The following is a 20204-nucleotide window of genomic DNA, read 5'->3' as shown; positions in this document are numbered from 1 at the left end:
TATTTTAAAAAAATATTAAAACCTGCTCTGCTCTGATTGGATAAGATTAACCTGTGGGACTTACTTATCTCCACATTTTGCAAAAAAATATAAGCATGCCAAACGTAGACTAAGAAACTAAAAACTATATTTAAGAATTCCCAGATGTATTCACTCATGACCTTGGGAGATGTACGAAAATGGCCGCGGATTTTAAGCCGAATACAATCGGTTAAAAAAACGCAACGTCCCTTTCGCATCTCTGAACAAGATCAATCAGGAACTGGACAGATTGGAAAACACCGTGCATGGGTTGTTCCGGCAGTCTATATAAAAAGTGACCCGGGGATATCCACGTTTGCGCCAACTTCTCAACCGGATTCAACAGGTCGTTAGAAGACTTTCACTATCCATTACCCAGCCTGGAGAAAGTGTTCACAAATTAATTTTTTTCTAAGATCGACTTGAGCGATGCTTATTTACAAATTCCTGTAAACGACAAAAGCACTAACCTCCTCTGTAGTAAGGTCCATCGGCTTTTTTCGCGTTCGGGGTCAAGGCAGAACCTGCTATATTCCAGCAGACCATAGATACAATGTTGGGTGGCCTTGACACCGCCATCGCATACTTAGATGATATCATTACACCGAGAAAAATCAGGGAGGAATACGCAAATTATATCAAACAAAGATTCAGTCGAATACAAAATGATCGGGTTGAAGATCAAAGAAGACAAGTGTGAATTCCTCTTACAAAAATCAAGTACGTAGGGCATATCATTGATAAAGATGGCGGATACGACATTCCGGACAGAGCGACCACTATTAGAGAGTTACTGGCACCGAAAAACAGTTTTTTAGAGTTGTTATTACCAAGGCTTATCCCCAACATGCGCATCACTTATCCAATTACTAAAGAAGAATAAACCTTAGGGATGGGCATTCGATTGCCAGACATTTCAAGAAATAAAAAAAAAATCCTTACCTCAAAACTGTTCTTTACATAATAGCTGAAATCATGTTTGTGTGAAAAATCAAATCAGTTTTTGATAAACTGCTACCCAGACACGCAATGCAATACATACTCTCTACTATGCCAACAAAACGATTTAATCTCGGCGATAAAGTTTATTTTAAGCATTTCAAGAACAACGTTTCCTTTTGGGAACAGGGCACAATCTCACCAAGAATCGGCAATGCCACATACATCATTCAGGACCTAAAATTCGAACATAAAATGCACCTGAACCAAATAAGGAAACTCACCCCCGAGGATCAAACAGATCCATCACAGGAAGGCGTAGAAGCAATCGAGACAGTATATGACGTTTGTGACATAGAACCTCCACAAATCATGCCAGAACTAAGAAGCTCCGGCAGAAAAAGGAAAGTGCACAGACTCCTTGCTGGTCTTCTCCAAAAAGAAAAAAATACTGATTTCACACCATGAGAAATTAGCTTGGGAGGGGACTACACCACCATCCATATATACCGGAACTTTTAACGATCCCAAGTAGGGCTTTAATTCCGGAGTAAACCTAGCGTGCTCGGTGGAATGCAAACACTCTCTTCATTCTGTAACCCTTTGTTTGTCTTTTATTAATACACGTCTTGACTTGCACCGTTGTTCTGTTTTTATTGTGGATAATTCGGAGACATAACAGTTTTTTTTAATTATCTGTTAATAAGTTAGTAAACCACTAAAAATGCGAAAATACATAATTTTGTTGACTTGTTTGTTGCAAACAAAACAATATTGCAATAATTTTCGAAATTGCTGACTGGGAACACTTGATTTGAAAGCTATTTATTGACTTCTATATATGTGGAATTGTTATTGGATGTAATAATGATGATGATAGTGATAGTGATAATGATTATGATGATCATGATCATGATTGTGTGGGATGATGATGATGATGATGATGATGATGATGATGATGATGATGATGATGATGATGATGATGATGATGATGATGATGATGATGATGGTGGTGGTGGTGATGATGGAAGGAAAGATAATTGTCATTAGATGCAATAATGATGGTGGTGGTGGTGGTGGCGGTGATGATGATCATGATGATAATGATTATGATGATCATATAACTATTATGATCAGTGTGTGTGATGGTGGTGGTGGTGATGAGGATGATGGAAGGAAAATAATTAAGTTGTTATGATATTGACTAATACACACAATTATTTTTTAATATGATGAATTAATAAAGTAGAAACCTGTTTTCTTCCCTGATGAGTGAGATGACACCCAACTGTCATTAAAAACATGCTAGATAAAATAGTTGGCGTCTTGGATTATAAACATCTCTCCAAAAATTGTTAGTAATGGCGCTTTTTGGCAATTTGACAAGTCTAATCTCAATGCTATCTATGTTAAGAAAAACAGTTAAACCCATTCGTTGGGGTGATCTTTGTTTGAGGACCTCCCGAAATATAGTTCAGATGTTATTAGTTTCTTTGTATAATAAAAACAAACGGGTATGAATTCAAGTGGCCATTACTTGTTGTTCAGACATAAGAAAGGAAATACGGTTATCCCAAAAGATAACCAATTGATTAAGGTTTTTTTCATTTACGAAATTATAGAAAGAAATTTCTCGTAATTTTGATTTAAATATAATGAACCGTGTATTATAATACTGATATGGTATTTTTATTGTTATATTTAACATCGAAAAATGATTGGTTTATTTTAATCATTATATGCTATATATATATATATATATATATATATATATATATATATATATATATATATATATATATTGAATTGAAAATATCGTTTTCTTTAATAAATTACTCTTAAAACACAATTATTTTTATCTAACTTAAAAATTACGTAAAGAAAAGATTTATATGGCACCACAGACCTACCACTGTAGAAAAAAACCTTTAAGAATGTCTAAAATTATTCATTTACATTTTTATAGTAAAGCCTCATTCTGATATAACTCCTTATTCAAAATTAATCAGTACAGCCGCGAATTTTTTCCTCACATATTATGAATAAAAATAAAATTAATTCTGGTGCAGCATAGGTATATATATATATATATATATATATATATATATATATATATATATATATATATATATATATATATATATATATATATATATATATATATAAATTGCGATACCGATGTGACGATGTTTAAATCCAGGCATGAAAGCATCAGACATCCGTTTCGGTGTTATTTAAAGGTTTAACTTACAAGCATTTTTTCTATAGATAATACGTGGTTATACGCATTTCTTAATCGCCACTTGCGTCTACTATCCTGGCCACGGTACCAAAATTTGAACATTTAACATTACAGAAGATTATAAATTAATTAAAAAACACAGATTACAGAACGTGATATTAATATTATTCATCATTTAAAGTTGCCTATAAAAATATCTACCGTACAAGTTTACTCATATTAAAGTCCTGCTTTATTAATTTTTTTTACGAAATTAAAATTGATTTATCTGGGAAATTGTTACAAAAAATATGATACATCATAAAAACCATGGGTCAGACGAAATAAAATTGCTTTTGAAGAAAAATAGATTACCTGTTTTATCTCCAAGTGTGTGATCGAATTCGGGTCCAGTTCGCGGAGTGGATGTTTTCCCAGAATGCAATTCCCAATCGAAATCATCGGTTTTCACATTATCCCAGGTACAAGACACCTCTTCGAAACTGCAATCACCTAGAAATTGTCAAAGAATCATAATATATACATATTTGTATAATGTAACTGTATATATATATATATATATATATATTTGTATGATGTAATTGTATATATATATGTGTGTGTGTACGTGCGTGTGTGTGTATGTATGTAAATATATGCATAGAAAGAAAGAGAGGTGTTAAGAATATCAACTCGTCTATAAACAGGATGTGTTATGCCTATACAAAATAGAACAAACAAAAAAAGGAAGTAAAAATCAGCCGAAGTTTTACCTGAGAAAAGCTCTGCTATTGGGTAATGGAAACATTGACCAGTAGGGAAAAAAAAGAACAATGCATTTGATTAGTTCGCTAGCTAAAGTATACACAACGTGTATATTAAATCGCCGGTTAAAAATACTTCCATGCATTATAACCTGACAATTTATACAGGTATAAAAACGGTAGTCTTTGTGCAGCTCGATTGTTATAAATATTTATATTACTAATATATTTATATATATATATATATATATATAAAAAATATATATATATGATGAAAATTCTGGAAAGAATATTCTAACGTCATCGAAATAGATAAATAATTTTCATTTATCATTTTTCAGTTTCAAAATATATTGAAATATTCATATAAATGCGTATAAAAAACGCGAAAAGATTAAAAGTTTAAATCTCTTATTTATTCATTTTTATTGAGTGAGGTGTAGAAATATAAAGTCTACTTGGAATTAATGCATTTTTCAAAGACAACTTTTCGATCGTTAAACCTGCCTAGTCCCAGATGAGTGACCATTAAAGAATACTAGGATCTATACGTGCTCTCCGCGTATCGCGACATTGATTTTACTCAGGCTGAACCTCAACTTTCCACTGGTATTTAACAACGCCGACTCAGGACAGGCATTGTTGGAGAACGCGCAACTCTTGCCACAAAAGTTCTACGTGCAGGCACCCTTTCAGTGGGTATCCATAGTCTGCCAAGACTGAAGAAATTTACTATATATTCTCAATATGTATATAAATATATATATATATTTGAAATAAAAGTTTATATATGTGTGTGTGTTTGTGTGTGTGTGTGTGTGAATGTGTGAATTTATGTAGTCGTATTAGTAACCTCAGTGTCTACGCGTCAATTTGTGTGTGCTCTAGAGGAGAAAAAGGTCTACATAATGTCTAAAAGTGTATTCCGATTTAAGGTTTATCGGCGAAGATGTTTCCGAATTTCTGAGTATATCGCTTAAGGGGCTATAAAGCCCTAAGCACCTTAACATTTCAAATGTATTCTATCTTTATGAAATTTAAATCATGCATATAAAAATGTTATGAAGAAAAGAGTGGAAGTTGTTCCAAATCTCTACCTCAAGGAACTATCCAGGCCTAATATCTACTATAACTACATATCCTTTTTTTGTAAATGAGATTTATATCATATGCATTCAAGAATTTTTATTCATGTTAGGATGTTGCTAGTATGTGTTTTAGAATTTGACACCGTTGACTAGATTGACGATTGACCGGGTCCTGTGTATCTGTGTATTTGTATATCTGTAAGATCACATAGTATCGATTGAGGAAGGATTTTGAAAACCAGAAAATAAAAATTATATGAAGTGGATTTTTAATATACCTAAAAATGAGCATTCTCCTGCTGTAAAAGAAACATCGTCCAACGCAATGTCGGCTCGGTAATTATTCCCCACTGTTGCTTCAAACATTATCTGAAAATATAAGTGAAACAATGAGTGGATAAAAAGCTGAAAAAAAGTATACGGCATAATAACGTTTGACACACCGGTTCCTGTCAGATCACCCAAGTTAAGCAACAATGAACCTGGCCACTACCAGGTGGGTAACCACTTGGGACTTCCAGTGCTGTATGTGTTCTCTCGACATGGTTTCCAGTCATCCTGGACTTCTCCTCAAGCAGTGCCGAATCAGGAGAGGTGTGGTTGGGGATCGTGCAACCTCTGCCACACAATTACACGCACAGCTGCACACACAGGGGGTATGCTTTGTCTTTCGAGAATGAACGGAGGCATTGATTGATAAAAAGCTGACGTTTTTGTCAAAACAAGAAACGCTAAAAGCATACACTTGAATCTTAAGCAATTACGAGGTGCCTTAAATATGTTTTTAAACCTTTTTCGCATGGGCATTTTTATTGAAAGTACACATATTAAATTCTAGTATTCTTCGAAGTTATCTCCTCCGGCTGTAATACACATGTTGAACGGTCCTAACAACTTCTGGTGGGCCCCCATGGAAGTCCTCTTGTGTGAGCGTCTCAATTACCCTTGTCACAGGTTCTTTCAATCGTCTCATACCGATAGCCCCTAACGTGTTCATTGGGCTTAGGCAATAACCAGAAGTAACAGCGAACAGGGATTAGACTATAGGGAGGGTTAGGGACTGTCCTGATTCCCATCTTGGTTAAACAGTCCGTAACAAGGATGGAGTTGTTATTCGGTGCATTGTCCTGGTGAAGAAGCCACTGACCCGATTTGAATAGGGCGGGCCTCTTCCGACAATATCTGTAACGGTCGGTGTGGCAAATAACTAACTAGATATTTCTGCATGCTTGGAAACCCCTCGGTTGCGATTCATCAAATAACCCTTCGGTTGTATTACACTGATAAAAATGACCTTTGAACCCTGAAGAGTTTATTTTCATATTTTAGGACTGCACCTTAAGGTCAACAATATATTTGTTTATATTTTTACTAATTAAATAAACAATAAATTCGCTCATCTCAAACCTTATATCCTTCAGATGCTGTTAATTTTTCGATGGTCACTCGATCAACTGACCAGTGAGTTCCGTGGTTACCGGACGTGAAATAGATCTGTTGAGAATCACTGCTATTTTTCGCAGACTGCAAAAACGCAAAGAAAAGAAAGATATATAAATTTTAATCGGCATTATACTTGTACATATTGGAAATACTTACTGTCGTTACATTCCACAAATTCTCGAATATTTTTTGGGGCGGTGCATTTATTTTCCTGATGTTACGATCGTTACGTTTATTCTTTTAACGTTACATTTTCGAAAAAAGCAGTGTTTACACTTATATTTTCAATCGTAGATTTCCATTTGGAAAGTGTAAGTTTGTCTATTCACCGAGCTTCTAAAACATCTTAAAAATAGACTATTTGACTTGTTTTTTTTTGTTGTTTGTTTGTTTGTTTGTTTGTTTGTTTGTTTTACGGCATGTAAAGCCTTTTTGGATTATTTAATGCCGAATCTGTAAATTTTCGAAAAAACAAAAACAGTTTATGCTTTAGGTTTCTTATATCATTAAATATTTATTTAGAATGTTTACTTTAGTTGTTTCGTAGAGGAAAATTGTGGATTTTATTTTTGGCTTTGCTGAACATGATTGAGTTTTATTAGAGAAAATAAATAAAGCTATAAGCTGAATATTTAGTGCATCTACGTCAGAAAGCCAATATCTTCAGACTACCTGATCTGATAGCACAAAAAAACACAAACTGCCATTATGATATGAGAGATATAGAGGATGCCCCTTCCTATTCAATGAGAATCCCTCATTCTGAATCCCTCCTACTTGGCCCAGGAGCACCTTAGATCCAATGGATAGCAATCAACCGCTTGAGAACGGAAATGTGATACGACCAGAGAGGGCTATGAAATTGACCCAGTCATCTAAGAATGTGGGTAAGGAGAAACATGTCCACATAGTACAGTTTTATCTCGAATTTATTTTTTGTAACAAGGACATTTATTTCCCGGTACTTCCCGACTAAAACGTGATGGTTCTCTGTCTCCCTGACCTCTGACTTCTATCCTCTCGAACCTCCTCTGTCCGTGCACGCGTACTTTTTTTCTTTTTCTTTTTCCCCACCGTGACGTCACTTGACTCGGAATTTGCATACTCGTGCCCGAGCTCTATTACATTCGTTTAGATCCATAAGAGTAACTGTCACTCATGTAAGCTATGTGTTACAATGCGTGGACTGACCTTATCAAATTAGTATAAATAAAAACAAACGCCTATTAAGGTAGATGTTCGATATAATACAGTGTCTCCAAAATAACTACCCATTTTGATGTCATTTTGTAAACGAAATTAGGCTTATAATATGATAATCTTGTTAAAATGTGTTTGATCCATTCCTATCGATTTTTAAATCATTCATCACTTTCTGCGTGATTTTGAACTAAATAATCGATTCCTATAGAATATAGATGCGTTGAGATCGATTCCTATCTGGAAATGTGTCAATGATTTCCTCAAAATTACTATGCATCAAATGTGCGATCTTCTGCTACTCGAATGCGACAAAACCACTTTCTTAAGTATTCATCATTTAAAGGTTCTAAAAGATTCAAGAAATTTATTGTTATGATACCTTGGACACAAAGCGATTCCATTTTATGCATATCATATTTGAATAAAGTGAACATATTTAGAGAAAGAAATTTCAGAAACGTCATTGATTTAATCGAAATCATTATTAGTTAATTTTGAGACTCTTTTAGACATTTTTTTTCTTTTTTTGGTGGTTAACATTTTAACAATTTGATAGTTACGAAATCAGCTAATATGTAGATGTGAGGCTTGGACGCTGTACCGTAATCACATAAAAATATTGGAGAAAATGCACATGTGTGATCTGCGTTCCTTCCTTTAATTTTATTAGCAAGACTGCATTACTAATTTGATACCTTAAATCAAGCCAAATCTCAGAGTGTATGCTCATCAGGGCCCAACTTCGGTGGGTAGATCATGTCATCTGCATGGAAGAATACCGCATGCTAAGATAGTTGTTGTACAGAGAACGTCAGAAAGGAATGAGAAACCATGGTCGGCCAAATAATAAAAAAAGAAAAAAACGCAACATTTAAGACAAATCTATAGTAGTGCGAAGTTTGAGTACAGGAATTGGAGGACTGTACTAATTATCCTCCATCCACAAAAGTACCGTCACCTTTAAGGATGTCGTCGCCAGAAGTGTATATCTCCTGTGGATCAGTACCGCTGATCATCAAGAGCACTGATACAAACCACGAACTTTCAGTGTTAGTGCTGTGCCAAATCCTATGTCTATAGCCTGGCGTTGCGCAACCATCTCCCTAAATCACAGATGAGTTGCCAAAAAGAAGAGTATTCGTCGAAAACGATGAATCAACTATAACAACAACAACAACAACAACAAAAATCAACTAAGCAAATTACTTTACTTCGATTCTCTTTCTATGTAAGGTTCTGGAAATATGACCCTAGTGATCACGCCTATTATTTAGCGTAGTTTAATTAGCCAATGGTTAATAGTAATAAAAATTGAGGCATTTATTTATTTATTGAAACTGAGTCAAATTTTCGTACAGCATCAGTAATAGAACTAAGTGAACTTCTATGAGCAATGTTTCTTTCATTAAACTGCCCGTCTGTGAAATAACAGTAATATAGGGCCTTCAGACTGACTATAACTTTATGGCTTTCAAGTTCAATACAAAAGAGTGTTTGTTGTATTGTCCGTTTAAATGATCAAATACTTACTAGTTACAACCATCGTTACTAATCACTTTGGATTTTCACTGTCTACCTGTCAAGCTCAATTACCTTTATTCTTGTGTAGCAATAGGGTCTTCGTGAACGGCGACCCATCTATAGATGTTAAGTGTTCCTATGATTAGTTTTACTTAAATGTCTAGTAAATCAAAAGAACTACTTACCACCGTGTAAATAGTGAAATTGCCGATGCCACTGCCATACATGTGGTAGTAAAACTGCAAGCAAACACTAGTGGAGTCTTTGTACAGCGGAGTGATCATCCGGGCTACGGTGCCCTTTTTTTGTTGTGATCCTTCAATGTACATATAATGACCTGCAATCAAAGCAAAATATAAAATTGATCCAATTATAATGATGTATTGTGTTACTGATGTATTGTGTTAATGATGTATTGTGTTACTGATATGAGGTGTCTTTAATAAGTCTTCAGACTTTTTTCGTATGGACACTTTTATTGATAATACACATATGAAGCTTATGTATTAATGTATTTAATGTATTATGACTTTAATGTATTATGACTTATTTGTTATGTGCGATTATTATTATTATTATTAAGCTTATATTGAGAAATCAATTAAACCATATAACTTGCATCATAACATCGCACATAACAAATAAGCTATATTATATTAAATGCATAAATTTGAATAAACAAAAAGATTGAAAGTATTTAAACCTATTTCACCACAATAAACTAAGTAAAAATTCATAATTAATATAATAGTACTATGTCAATTAAATTAAATAATATGAGAATTCAATTACAAAAAAACGTATACGATAGCGAATTCAAAGAATTATTCTCAAATAAATACAATATAAAACACAAAACTTAGAAGAAATAGCTGGATTAAATTAGAACTCGCCCTATATAAAAGATACCATGGATACCGCCCTTAGATCAACCTACTAAGTAGTCTCATTTTATTAATTAACTTAAATTCAAATGTTATTATTTTTATCGTTTCTCAACTAGAACGCAGAAAGTAAAAAACAAACATAAATTAATAAACAATAATTATGTTTAAAATTTATAAGCGCAGGTACAGATAAATATAAGGAATGCTTAATTTGCGAAAGTCCCTCACTAAAAGAATATATCTAATTATATTTAAATAAAATAAAATACTAAATAACACGCTTCAGGCTATTGTCTTCTGCAGGACTGTTACTGCTTACAAAAGCGCTTTTGAACCAAAGTCAAACACATATCTTACGAAGAGATCTTTCTCGAAATATTATAGAATACGGATATTCCATAATACCAGCTGACACAGGTAAATATGGTACAAATATAGATAAAACATGTGTATGAAATGGATAAATATATACATGTATTTGTAGTTTTATTAATAAAACTATTCTTCATCTGCTTCGGTTTGTGTTTTCCGTTACCTCTGCATTCTACTGCTTTCTATATATTACATTTAATTACATACTATACAATGTGTATATATATACACATACACACACGTATACACGTATATATATATATATATATATATATATATATATATATATATATATATATATGAACAAATGATTAATAAAACATGTTAAAAGACATCTTGAAAAAGAGTTAAAAATATATTTGATTTTAAAAAAGGAAGCACAAGATAAGCGGATAGTCCTTAATCCGCGGAGTTTCGAAGAATTACTCCCCTTCTCATCAGAGGGCAGGAATTAGCAAAATGTGGGATCGGATTTTGCATATAAAAGTATTTAATGAAACTACAAATAAGTCACAGATCTTACTTGGTTAAAAAAAGGGTGAGGTAAGGGGAATAGGAGGTAAAAGAAAAAAATGATAAAAAGATTTCACATTTTTCTTTTACCTCTTATTCCCCTTACCTAACCTTTTTTTAACCAAGTAAGATCTGTGACTTACTTGTAGTTTCATTAAATACTTTTATATACAACATCCGATCCCGCATTTTGCTAATTCCTGCCCTCTGATGAGAAGGAGAGTATTTCTTCGAAACTCCGTGGATTAATGACTATCCACTTATCGTGTGCTTCTTTTTTTAAAATCAAATATGTTTTTAACTCTTTTTCAAGATGTCTTTTAACATGTTTTATTAATCATTTGTTCATATTATAAGCTCTATTTCCTTTTCGGTTTTATTGAGCTTTTACATCTGGCTGAGATTACTTTACTTGTAAATATTAACTCTTTAATATTTACGCTATATTTTAAGTTTACCATTTTGATTACCTTGGTAAACTTATTGTAATTTTATATATATATATATATATATATATATATATATATATATATATATATATATATATATATATATCAAGATGACAAGATAGCGGACAGGAGAATGAATTGAGAAACAGTGCGAGCTGGTAACAATGACTATGAATAAATGTTACCTTCTGCTGTATTTGTGGTATGGTCCGTCGATGGGCCAGTGTTAGCTGATTCAGTTTCTCCGGTGTTTCGCTGCCAGAAATATTTCGGATTTCCGGCCACGTGCTCGTAACCGCAGATGTTATTACTTTCGAAATCGCAGTTTCTCTGGTTGATTGGAATTGGCTTCTCTGTAATTCCTGGTTTGGGTGTTGTGATATCCTCTGAAAGATAAACGACAACAATTCTATGTCAAATTCAGTCATGAACAATTCGATATATTAATTATAAATTATTATATTTTATTTGAAATAAGATTATACAATCAAATGAGGAATTGAATTCAATTAATGAAGTTTTTGAAATCCACTAAAATTATTGGAGAGTAGAATAAAAAATAGTGACCAATAATAAACCGTTTATCGTGAGGACGTAATGCCTAAATGTACGGCTTCTAGCATTTAACCGAACTATATCGAAGTACGACAAAAGAGTCGGATCAATTGAGAAGTATTACTTAGAAACCGGCGACTTACAATAAATTAGGAGGGTCTCATTCTTGATAAAATAGTGCCCTCGTATTATACCGACTCATATCATATTTCCACAAACGAACATCTGTCAAGAAACAAACTTCTTCGTGGATTGCTACAATGCTGCTGAGAAAAACGTAAGTTTGTAAAGATTTATCTCACATTTTTCTTTATTTCTCTTTCTTTTTCACTTTCCAAATATAAATTAAACAGTATTGTTATATAGTGAGGCGGTGTTCTGCATGACATTACGGTGCCGGAATTAAACTGTTACGTAGTGGCAGGGTGTAACAGTGTATATTCAATGTTCATGTAATCGTTGTATATAATCAAGTGTGTATATAGTGATGTTCTTTGTGTCGTTTCGTGGTTTCTAATTGTTCCTTTAGATTGTGCGTGTGTTTTGTCGCATGCAATACAGTCCGAAGTATAACATTTAATACACAAATGGGAACAAGACACAAGCTTAGGGTTATTATCTCGCTAACGGAAAACCATACCTTCATTCGTACATGGCTTGTTCGTGAATTGGTCCAGCTGAAATTGAAGATCCTTTCAAGGAATCGAGTATTAACGTCGGTTGTATTTTTCAACAACTTTATTCGACGGGTGCTTTCCATATTGGAAGACTGGGCGTTTTCAGTTCTATTCCCCTAGTGCCAGGCAAAAAGGCGTGTCGTTTGGGGCTCCATCGTTCCACTATCTTTCCTCGGACTTCTGTCCCGGACTCTCCCTGACTCTATAACAAACTCGTATATATCTACTAACAGATTCTATTGCGTCATTGATTTCCATGATCTGACACCTGACATCCAAACACGTTTCCGATACTTGATTTAATCACGGTTCACAATTCCATGCCGGATCTGCTGTTTTAGAAGCCTTCATTCCCGTCAAAGTCAAATTACAGTGTCTCTTTGTTCTAATTTAATTAGTTTACTAACATTCCTTTATTTGCATTTTACATTCTCTCTGCTTTCCTTTTCCAACATAACAGTTAAAAAATAATAATAATGTTCATTATCTAACGTTTTATTTTTTTATAATAATGATGATGATAATGATGATGATGATGATGATGATAATAATAATAATAATAATAATAATAATAATAATAATAATAATAATAATCGATTTCTTAAACCAACTATCAGCAAGGCAACTCGGCTTAATATAACAGTAAAACTTATTACCTACTTACCTCTTTTATAATGGACTATTCCAATCTTATTTTATATGTTTATTCTATACGGCTATAAAAAACGGAGAAAGAAAGAGATAGCGGCAGATGCATTAAATAAAACTAAAAACATCCAACGAAGTAGAGTGAGATTGATTAACAGAAATCAAATAAGAAAAAGGTTGGTTATTTGGTGAGTAAGTTGCAAATTACGGTCAATTTGTTTTCACGGACCCGGAGTCTTTCAGGATTTGCTAATGACATCACGCTCTATATCAGGCAGTAGGGGCAAACAAAGGGAATGGCAAAAACTCCAGAGGAAAAACTCCAATCTGGAGTGGAATGGAGACATAAATGGATGGTCATATTACATGCTGCCAAGACTAAGCTTGTTTTTTTTCCTGATTCAATTTTCAACCCCAAAAAGGCACAGTGTCACTTTTAAGTAGAGTGCTACTATAGGGAACATAAGTTGCAAGGGTATTATGAAGGAAGATGAGTAGCAAGATGTCTATTCACATTACACTTCTGCATCTCAGTACAGTTTGGAAAGCAGAATACAAGACTAGCTGTTCTGAGAAAGAAACTATTGGGGTTAAAAGCTTTCTTACACATAGGGATCTCTACTGTGAAGGGGTGGGATTTAGCTGCTTGTCGGGTTTGTCTGGGGTATTTACATCGAGGGGTACAAGTGCTTTCAGTTCGCCGGAGCATACACTGTATATACTTGTAGAACAGGCAGAGGGATGCAACATTTCGTGGAGGGAAGAGGTTGAAGCTTAGATGACAGTTCAGGACCTATCAGGTTGGCGACTCTCTGTGGAACCCTGTCCAGGAGTGAGAAACAAGTAGCAGATGCACCAGCCCAAATGTGACAACAGTACTCCATACATGGGCAAATGGATACTTTCAGGCGTAATTAGCTTTCTAGCACGGTAGAGAGAGCAACCTTCTTCACAGCAGCCTTGGCAATGCTCTCAATGTATCTATTCCAGTTCATGTTCCCTGTAAACGTTAGGCCGAGGAGTTTAAAGGAAGTACTTTCGGGTAATGTGTTCCTGGCCATTGCTATTGGTAGTAGTGAATGTTTCTTGTAGTTATTGAGAAAAAAAACAAGCTTAGTCTTGGCATCATTAAATGTGACCATCCATTTTTGTCCCCATTCCATTACAGATTGGAGGTCATCCTCTAGTGTTTCTGCCATTTCCTTAGATATGTATTCATTTGTTTTCCCCTCCTGCCTATTATAGAGAGTGGCGTCATCAGCAAATATACCCATCTCAGTAACAATTTTATCAAGAGTGGGGCTTGCTATAGAATTTCCGTGTGGGAACATGTGCTTCAATTGCAGTTTTGAACCATTCAGTGGTCATATTTGCGGACTGTCCAGCTAGAAGAGAAAATATATTTCCCCATGGGGCATCTCTGATGAGATCCCTGATTGTTTCCCAGTTAGCCTTTTTTGTAATACCTCGTTGTATTAAGCTGTAGTTCTTCAGTTTTGGGTCGAGGATTAAGGGCGATTTCTACCATTATCACAGCGTGATCAGCATTCCCGAGTGGGCTGTGGACATTTGTTATATAATCATCGGGAACTGTGGTCAGAAATAGATCTAGAAGTGAGACATGTTGATCTTGCTGGTCTGGGAAACGTGTCAGAAATGTAACCGTCTGTGATAGGGAATGAGATATAGAAAAGCTATGTGTTGAGCTACCAGCTACGCCTGTGTAAGTAGAGAATCCAAGCCAGTTACCGTGGTGGACATTGAAGTCACCAAGTACATGTACTTGTGCGCTAGTATCGTGGAAGAGTGCTATATCTATGCTGTCAGAGACTTAGATTGGGTTGGTGGGGGGGCACGGTACAGAAAATACAAGTAGCTAATGTTATGTTGCATGTTTAGTCTGAAGCACATAAGTGTCTGCTCGTCTGATTCTAGTTTTGTTTCTCTAGTCAGGGGAGGGTGTTACGAACATAGACTCTAAGCCCGTGCATACGTCTGTCTGGGTCCTCACGGCAGAGTAGGAGATAAACAGACATGTTAAAGTGGTTAGCGGGAATGGAGGAGTGTAGGTTAATTTCACTTAATGCTAATATATCCGGGACGTTTACTAGCAGAAAAAAAGGCATGTGTTTTTACAGTAATTTTTAAGAATATTTATATATTTAGTTTTTTTTTTTTATTTACTGTAAATTTGAAATACATGGAGTACATTCCAACAGAAAATCCGGAGTTTCTAAGGCGGAGTCACTTTATATAGTCATTACCGGCAACTCCTGCGGGTCAGTTAGGATCACGCTGTCTCGATTCTGTCTTTCTCTTGGGTGCGTTGGTTCACGGAGAGAAGATGGCTGCTACATGGGCAACAGCTATCACCCTGCCCACTGCTATACCATCGTCTAGTCAACAACAACAACAACAACAACAAAAACAACAACAACGACAGCAACAACAAAAACAACAACAACAAAAACAACAACAACAACAAAAACAACAACAACAACAACAAAAACAACAACAACAACAAAAACAACAACAAATAGTTGCAGCAAAACATTTTGCGTCACTTTGGCGTGGTGTGAACTCATTTTCAAATTCACAGTAATTTTTTTAAAAAAAAACTAAATATATAAATACTTTTTTAAAAATAACTGTAAAACCACACGCCTTTTTTCATAATATATGAGTAAAGCATTCTGAAATAGAAAAAAATAAATTTAGAAAAATTGGAAACGCTTCAAGTATTTACCTCCGGCGTTGCAACTTCCATACTCCAACGATATGTCATCTATGGCGATGTCTCCATCAAACTCACCATTTAACCAAGCTTCAAATACAATCTAAAATTAAAACGAGAAAATTCGTTAATATTTGGCGAATAGAAAGCGGACCTAGTAACACCCGCTTTCTTTATTTTGTCTTTTAGTTTCATGAACAATGTTTCTGACAAAGTGGAAAGAATTGCTGTTTTCTGCGTTGGAAATTATTTCTTTAGTTTTGGTTAGTTTTATTATTATCACTTCACATTAAATGGTTTCATGACTTGTCTGAAGTGATTTAAATTTTTAAAAATAAGTAATTATATTGTGCACTATTGTGACGCCATTGATACTTTTATTTTTGTAAGAGGTTGAAAATACATACACTTGAGAAAATTGTTAACCCTTTTGCTACTTGATAAATGCATAGAGATCTTCATTGATTTCTGTCTATATCTCTGTCGGTTAGATACAATGCCCTGAGCTTTTGTCAATCCCAACACGTTCAACTCTGCAATTATATCCACGAACCTATCCTTTTTTGCTTGTTGTTGTATTTCGTATCAGCACTGTTTCTTGGAGAATGATCTTGGAGTATTAGTTTGATCAGGATATTTGCTTATACTATTTCAATTATATTTCCTTAAATGTCGTCACCAATATATCAAAAAGTCAGAAAATATTGGGAAAATTTTGTTGCTGGGTGTTGTTTTGTCGTATAAAAAGTTTCTGTTTAGTTCTGAGGTTTGATAAATAGGCCTGCCTTTATCATTGTTTCATTCGGTGGGGATTAAGTAAGTGGTCTTGATGTGCATGCTATAGATAGCTTCATTTCTTAAGATCATTGCGATGATTATTATTGGAATCTAGATATCTATAAGTTTGTTGTATTGCAGCCGTTGTTAAAACACATCAAATACGAGTATATTCGAGTGCTTCCGTCTTATAAGAATATGATTGGCGGACTAAGCCATAAATACTGATCGGTAGAACCAGCTTGGAGAGATGTCTAAAAATACACTGAAAGCCTCACGCTAAGGGTATACCAGCTTCGACAACAAAAACTCGTTCAGTAAGGTGAGTCGCACGATTATTACTTGAAATGATAGCAAGGCCCACTCAACTATTTCAAACGAATATTTCGCGGAACACATCTTGTTTTTACCTACACAGGTAAGGATAATATGCTTAGTGTGAATTCATTAAGAAAAGAAAACACGTTGCAGAATTTAGAAAAGAACAACCCGTACAGCATCGCAAATTCTTGCTTATTGCTCGTACATTCTTTAATATTATTGACTTGAAAACCTTACAAGGAAAATAGATATTACGAGTACATGTCTCTTTAAGGTTACTTAAACGTGCACGGGGCACTAAGCTATGATATTTTATAGAATTAAGCATTTCTCCTATTATATTAAAGGAACTTTGTCTATGGGCGTGAATTCGTTAGTTTTGGAATACAAAATGGCTGGGCATATTGTTTTGAAATGTCATCCAAATGTACTTTATATGCTTTGCAGCGTTCTTAGAAACAATGTGTATTCGATAAGTATCAATGATCGATAATCGAAAAATCACATGAGAGAAGTATATCCGATTCTGATAAAAGTTAACATCTTATACAGCCTAACAGTACAAGTGAATTTGAGAAGTTTTATTGCCGCACAAACAGAAAGGCCCGGCATATAAAATCAATAGTAGGTTCTTTGATATGACAGGGGCGAATTGGAAATTAATGTTTCTGTTTAGATTGAACCACGATATTTGACTTTTACATCGTAAAGTTTAATTTCAGCCCTCCTATAATATAATATAATTTTATAAAATTATCAGTAAGTTCTCTATAATGCAATATACAGTACAATGTATTCTGGACCGGAGCCCAGCGATAAGTCTCCAGCTAGAGCAGGTAATTTACTGATTTGATAGAAAATGAGCAATTTCATCGATTTCGATGATAATAAAATATGGGAGTGTAAAACATTCGTTGATCTACATAAAATCCCGGGAAACGGCGCCTTTCTCTACTAGTAATAAATTGAAAAATTGGCTTAATAATGGAAAATACGAAATCTGCATAAAATAAAATATACTAAAGCGTATGGGGTCGACTAATATATATTGTGTAATATAAGAAGCGATAGATAATTTGCTCTACAATAATAAATACAGGATTTGAATAAATTAAAATGTCATATTTAAGCGTTTTTTTACGATCGGACAACGTCGGGAAACTTGCTAGTTTTGTTTAAAGTAAAAACATATATCCAACCTGACCGTTTCTATATTTCGGACATCATAGCATGGAAAATATTTGTCCAACAAAAACGCATAGAATTTGACGACGGATGAGTTGAAAAAGGTTCTCATCCAGTCTTTTCCTCCCCATCCCCAGCTCACTATTCTCCTTTTATGTCTGAGCCACCATTACTCCTGTTCTCGCCTGACATAATTTTTTCGCCTTATATAGATTTTCTGTTAGTTTAAAAACAGAATGCTCAAAGGCAATATAAATAGTCTCTAGAATCTTCGGATTATAGGGCGAATGTGTTTTACTTAGAATAAAGTATAAGTCGACACCAGAATAGATAGGCACGGTACTTTCATAGAATTAATTAAATTCGCAACCATATCGATCGTTAACAACACTATATATAGGTAAATTAATGGTGTTTCTTGGAATTGGCGCACAGATTTTTTCCCGATACCACAGATTTACAGGGCAGCAAAACAACTGCTTCAAACTGGGATCGAACACTTTACTATCTAGGCGACAGCCGACGATATAACCCCTAGACCGTTTGGCTGTGAATAATGTAAGTGGAATCACAATTATAAACATTGTCAAGAATTACAGAATAAAACAGATGGGTAATGCACATATGTACGTGTTGTTAACATACATGTCATACAGATATACAGATAATAGAGGTTTATGCAACACTGTTAAAAGAGATAATGATGAAAATAAACACATATACTAACAAAAATATAATTGACAAACGTGGATCTGCATCATATGCACTATATTAAAAATTGTGCAATAAAATATATGTGTAACGTACATATTTATGTGTTAATAATGAAAATCTAATATATATCGGCTATATGTAATATCCAAAAGTACAAAGAAGGTTATAGGAAACAAGGCAATTGTTACTCTATTAGAAACTGTTATAAAGCAAACGCGTCAAACAAATATAATACACAATATGTAACACAAGGAGTGATTATATTGCAGGTATACATAAAGACACATAATAATACAATATTAAAAGGTTGGTTTATAATGAGTAGCGCCATGTATTTATGTTTCATTTCTAGTTGAGAATCTGCTGACTTTCTTCTGGCTCCTGTTTAATATTGATGGAAAAATTACATTAATAATTTTGCATACTTTTGCATGCAAACTCCGATCCCGCATTTTGCTAATCCCTACCCTCCGATGAGAAGGAAAGTATTTCTTTGAAACTCCGAACATTAAGGACTATCCACTTATTAAGTGCTTCCTTTTAAAAATAAAATATGTTTTTAACTCTTTTTCAAGGTTTTTTTAAACATGTTTTATTAACTATTTATTCTTATATATATATATATATATATATATATATATATATATATATATATATATATATATATATATATATATATATATATATCAGGGAAATTAAGATTGTATATTAAAATTTACAGATAAATTCATTGTTAGAAGGAATACTTCAAAAACAATTTTCAAAATTCGTTTTTCCTGGCGGTTTCAAAGAACGATATTCTTTCCACTCGTCTCATCACAGAAAAGGAAAATATTAGCAAATTATTATGATAGCAGAGCTAAAATATATATCTATCTATCTATATATATCTATCTGTCTTTCTATATATATATATATATATATATATATATATAGAGAGAGAGAGAGAGAGAGAGAAATAAAAAGGAACAAACCGTTTCATGTGTTTATCAACGTTTTGTTTTCCTCTGGAAGTCTCGAAATACAGACGAAACGTTGATGCACACATGACACGGTTTGTTCCTTTTTATTTCTCTATTTTGTCGGGATACTATTTCCATTATTTTCATCACACACACACACGCACACACACGCACACAAACACACACACACACACACATATATATATATAT

The 20204-nt window shown here is 34.0% G+C and overlaps 1 protein-coding gene across 1 annotated transcript in view; it reads right to left on the bottom strand.

The window, feature by feature from the left end:
• Window positions 1-20204, bottom strand: part of LOC145292798 (MAM and LDL-receptor class A domain-containing protein 2-like) — a 98263-nt gene that overhangs the window by 33382 nt on the left and 44677 nt on the right. Inside the window, exons 11-16 of the mRNA XM_080138837.1 lie at window positions 16048-16138; window positions 11607-11807; window positions 9386-9537; window positions 6441-6557; window positions 5312-5402; window positions 3557-3694 (exon numbers count right to left, since the gene is read on the bottom strand). Coding sequence (XP_079994963.1) covers window positions 3557-3694; window positions 5312-5402; window positions 6441-6557; window positions 9386-9537; window positions 11607-11807; window positions 16048-16138 — 790 coding nt within the window. The remainder of the gene's footprint in view (window positions 1-3556; window positions 3695-5311; window positions 5403-6440; window positions 6558-9385; window positions 9538-11606; window positions 11808-16047; window positions 16139-20204) is intronic.

Source organism: Euprymna scolopes, chromosome 14 (assembly GCF_053919585.1).
Source record: "Euprymna scolopes isolate OS-2025 chromosome 14, ASM5391958v1, whole genome shotgun sequence".
NCBI classification, from domain to species: Eukaryota; Metazoa; Mollusca; class Cephalopoda; order Sepiida; family Sepiolidae; genus Euprymna; species Euprymna scolopes.
Note: the sequence above shows the minus strand (reverse complement) of the source record. Positions and strands in the feature narration are given on the sequence as shown.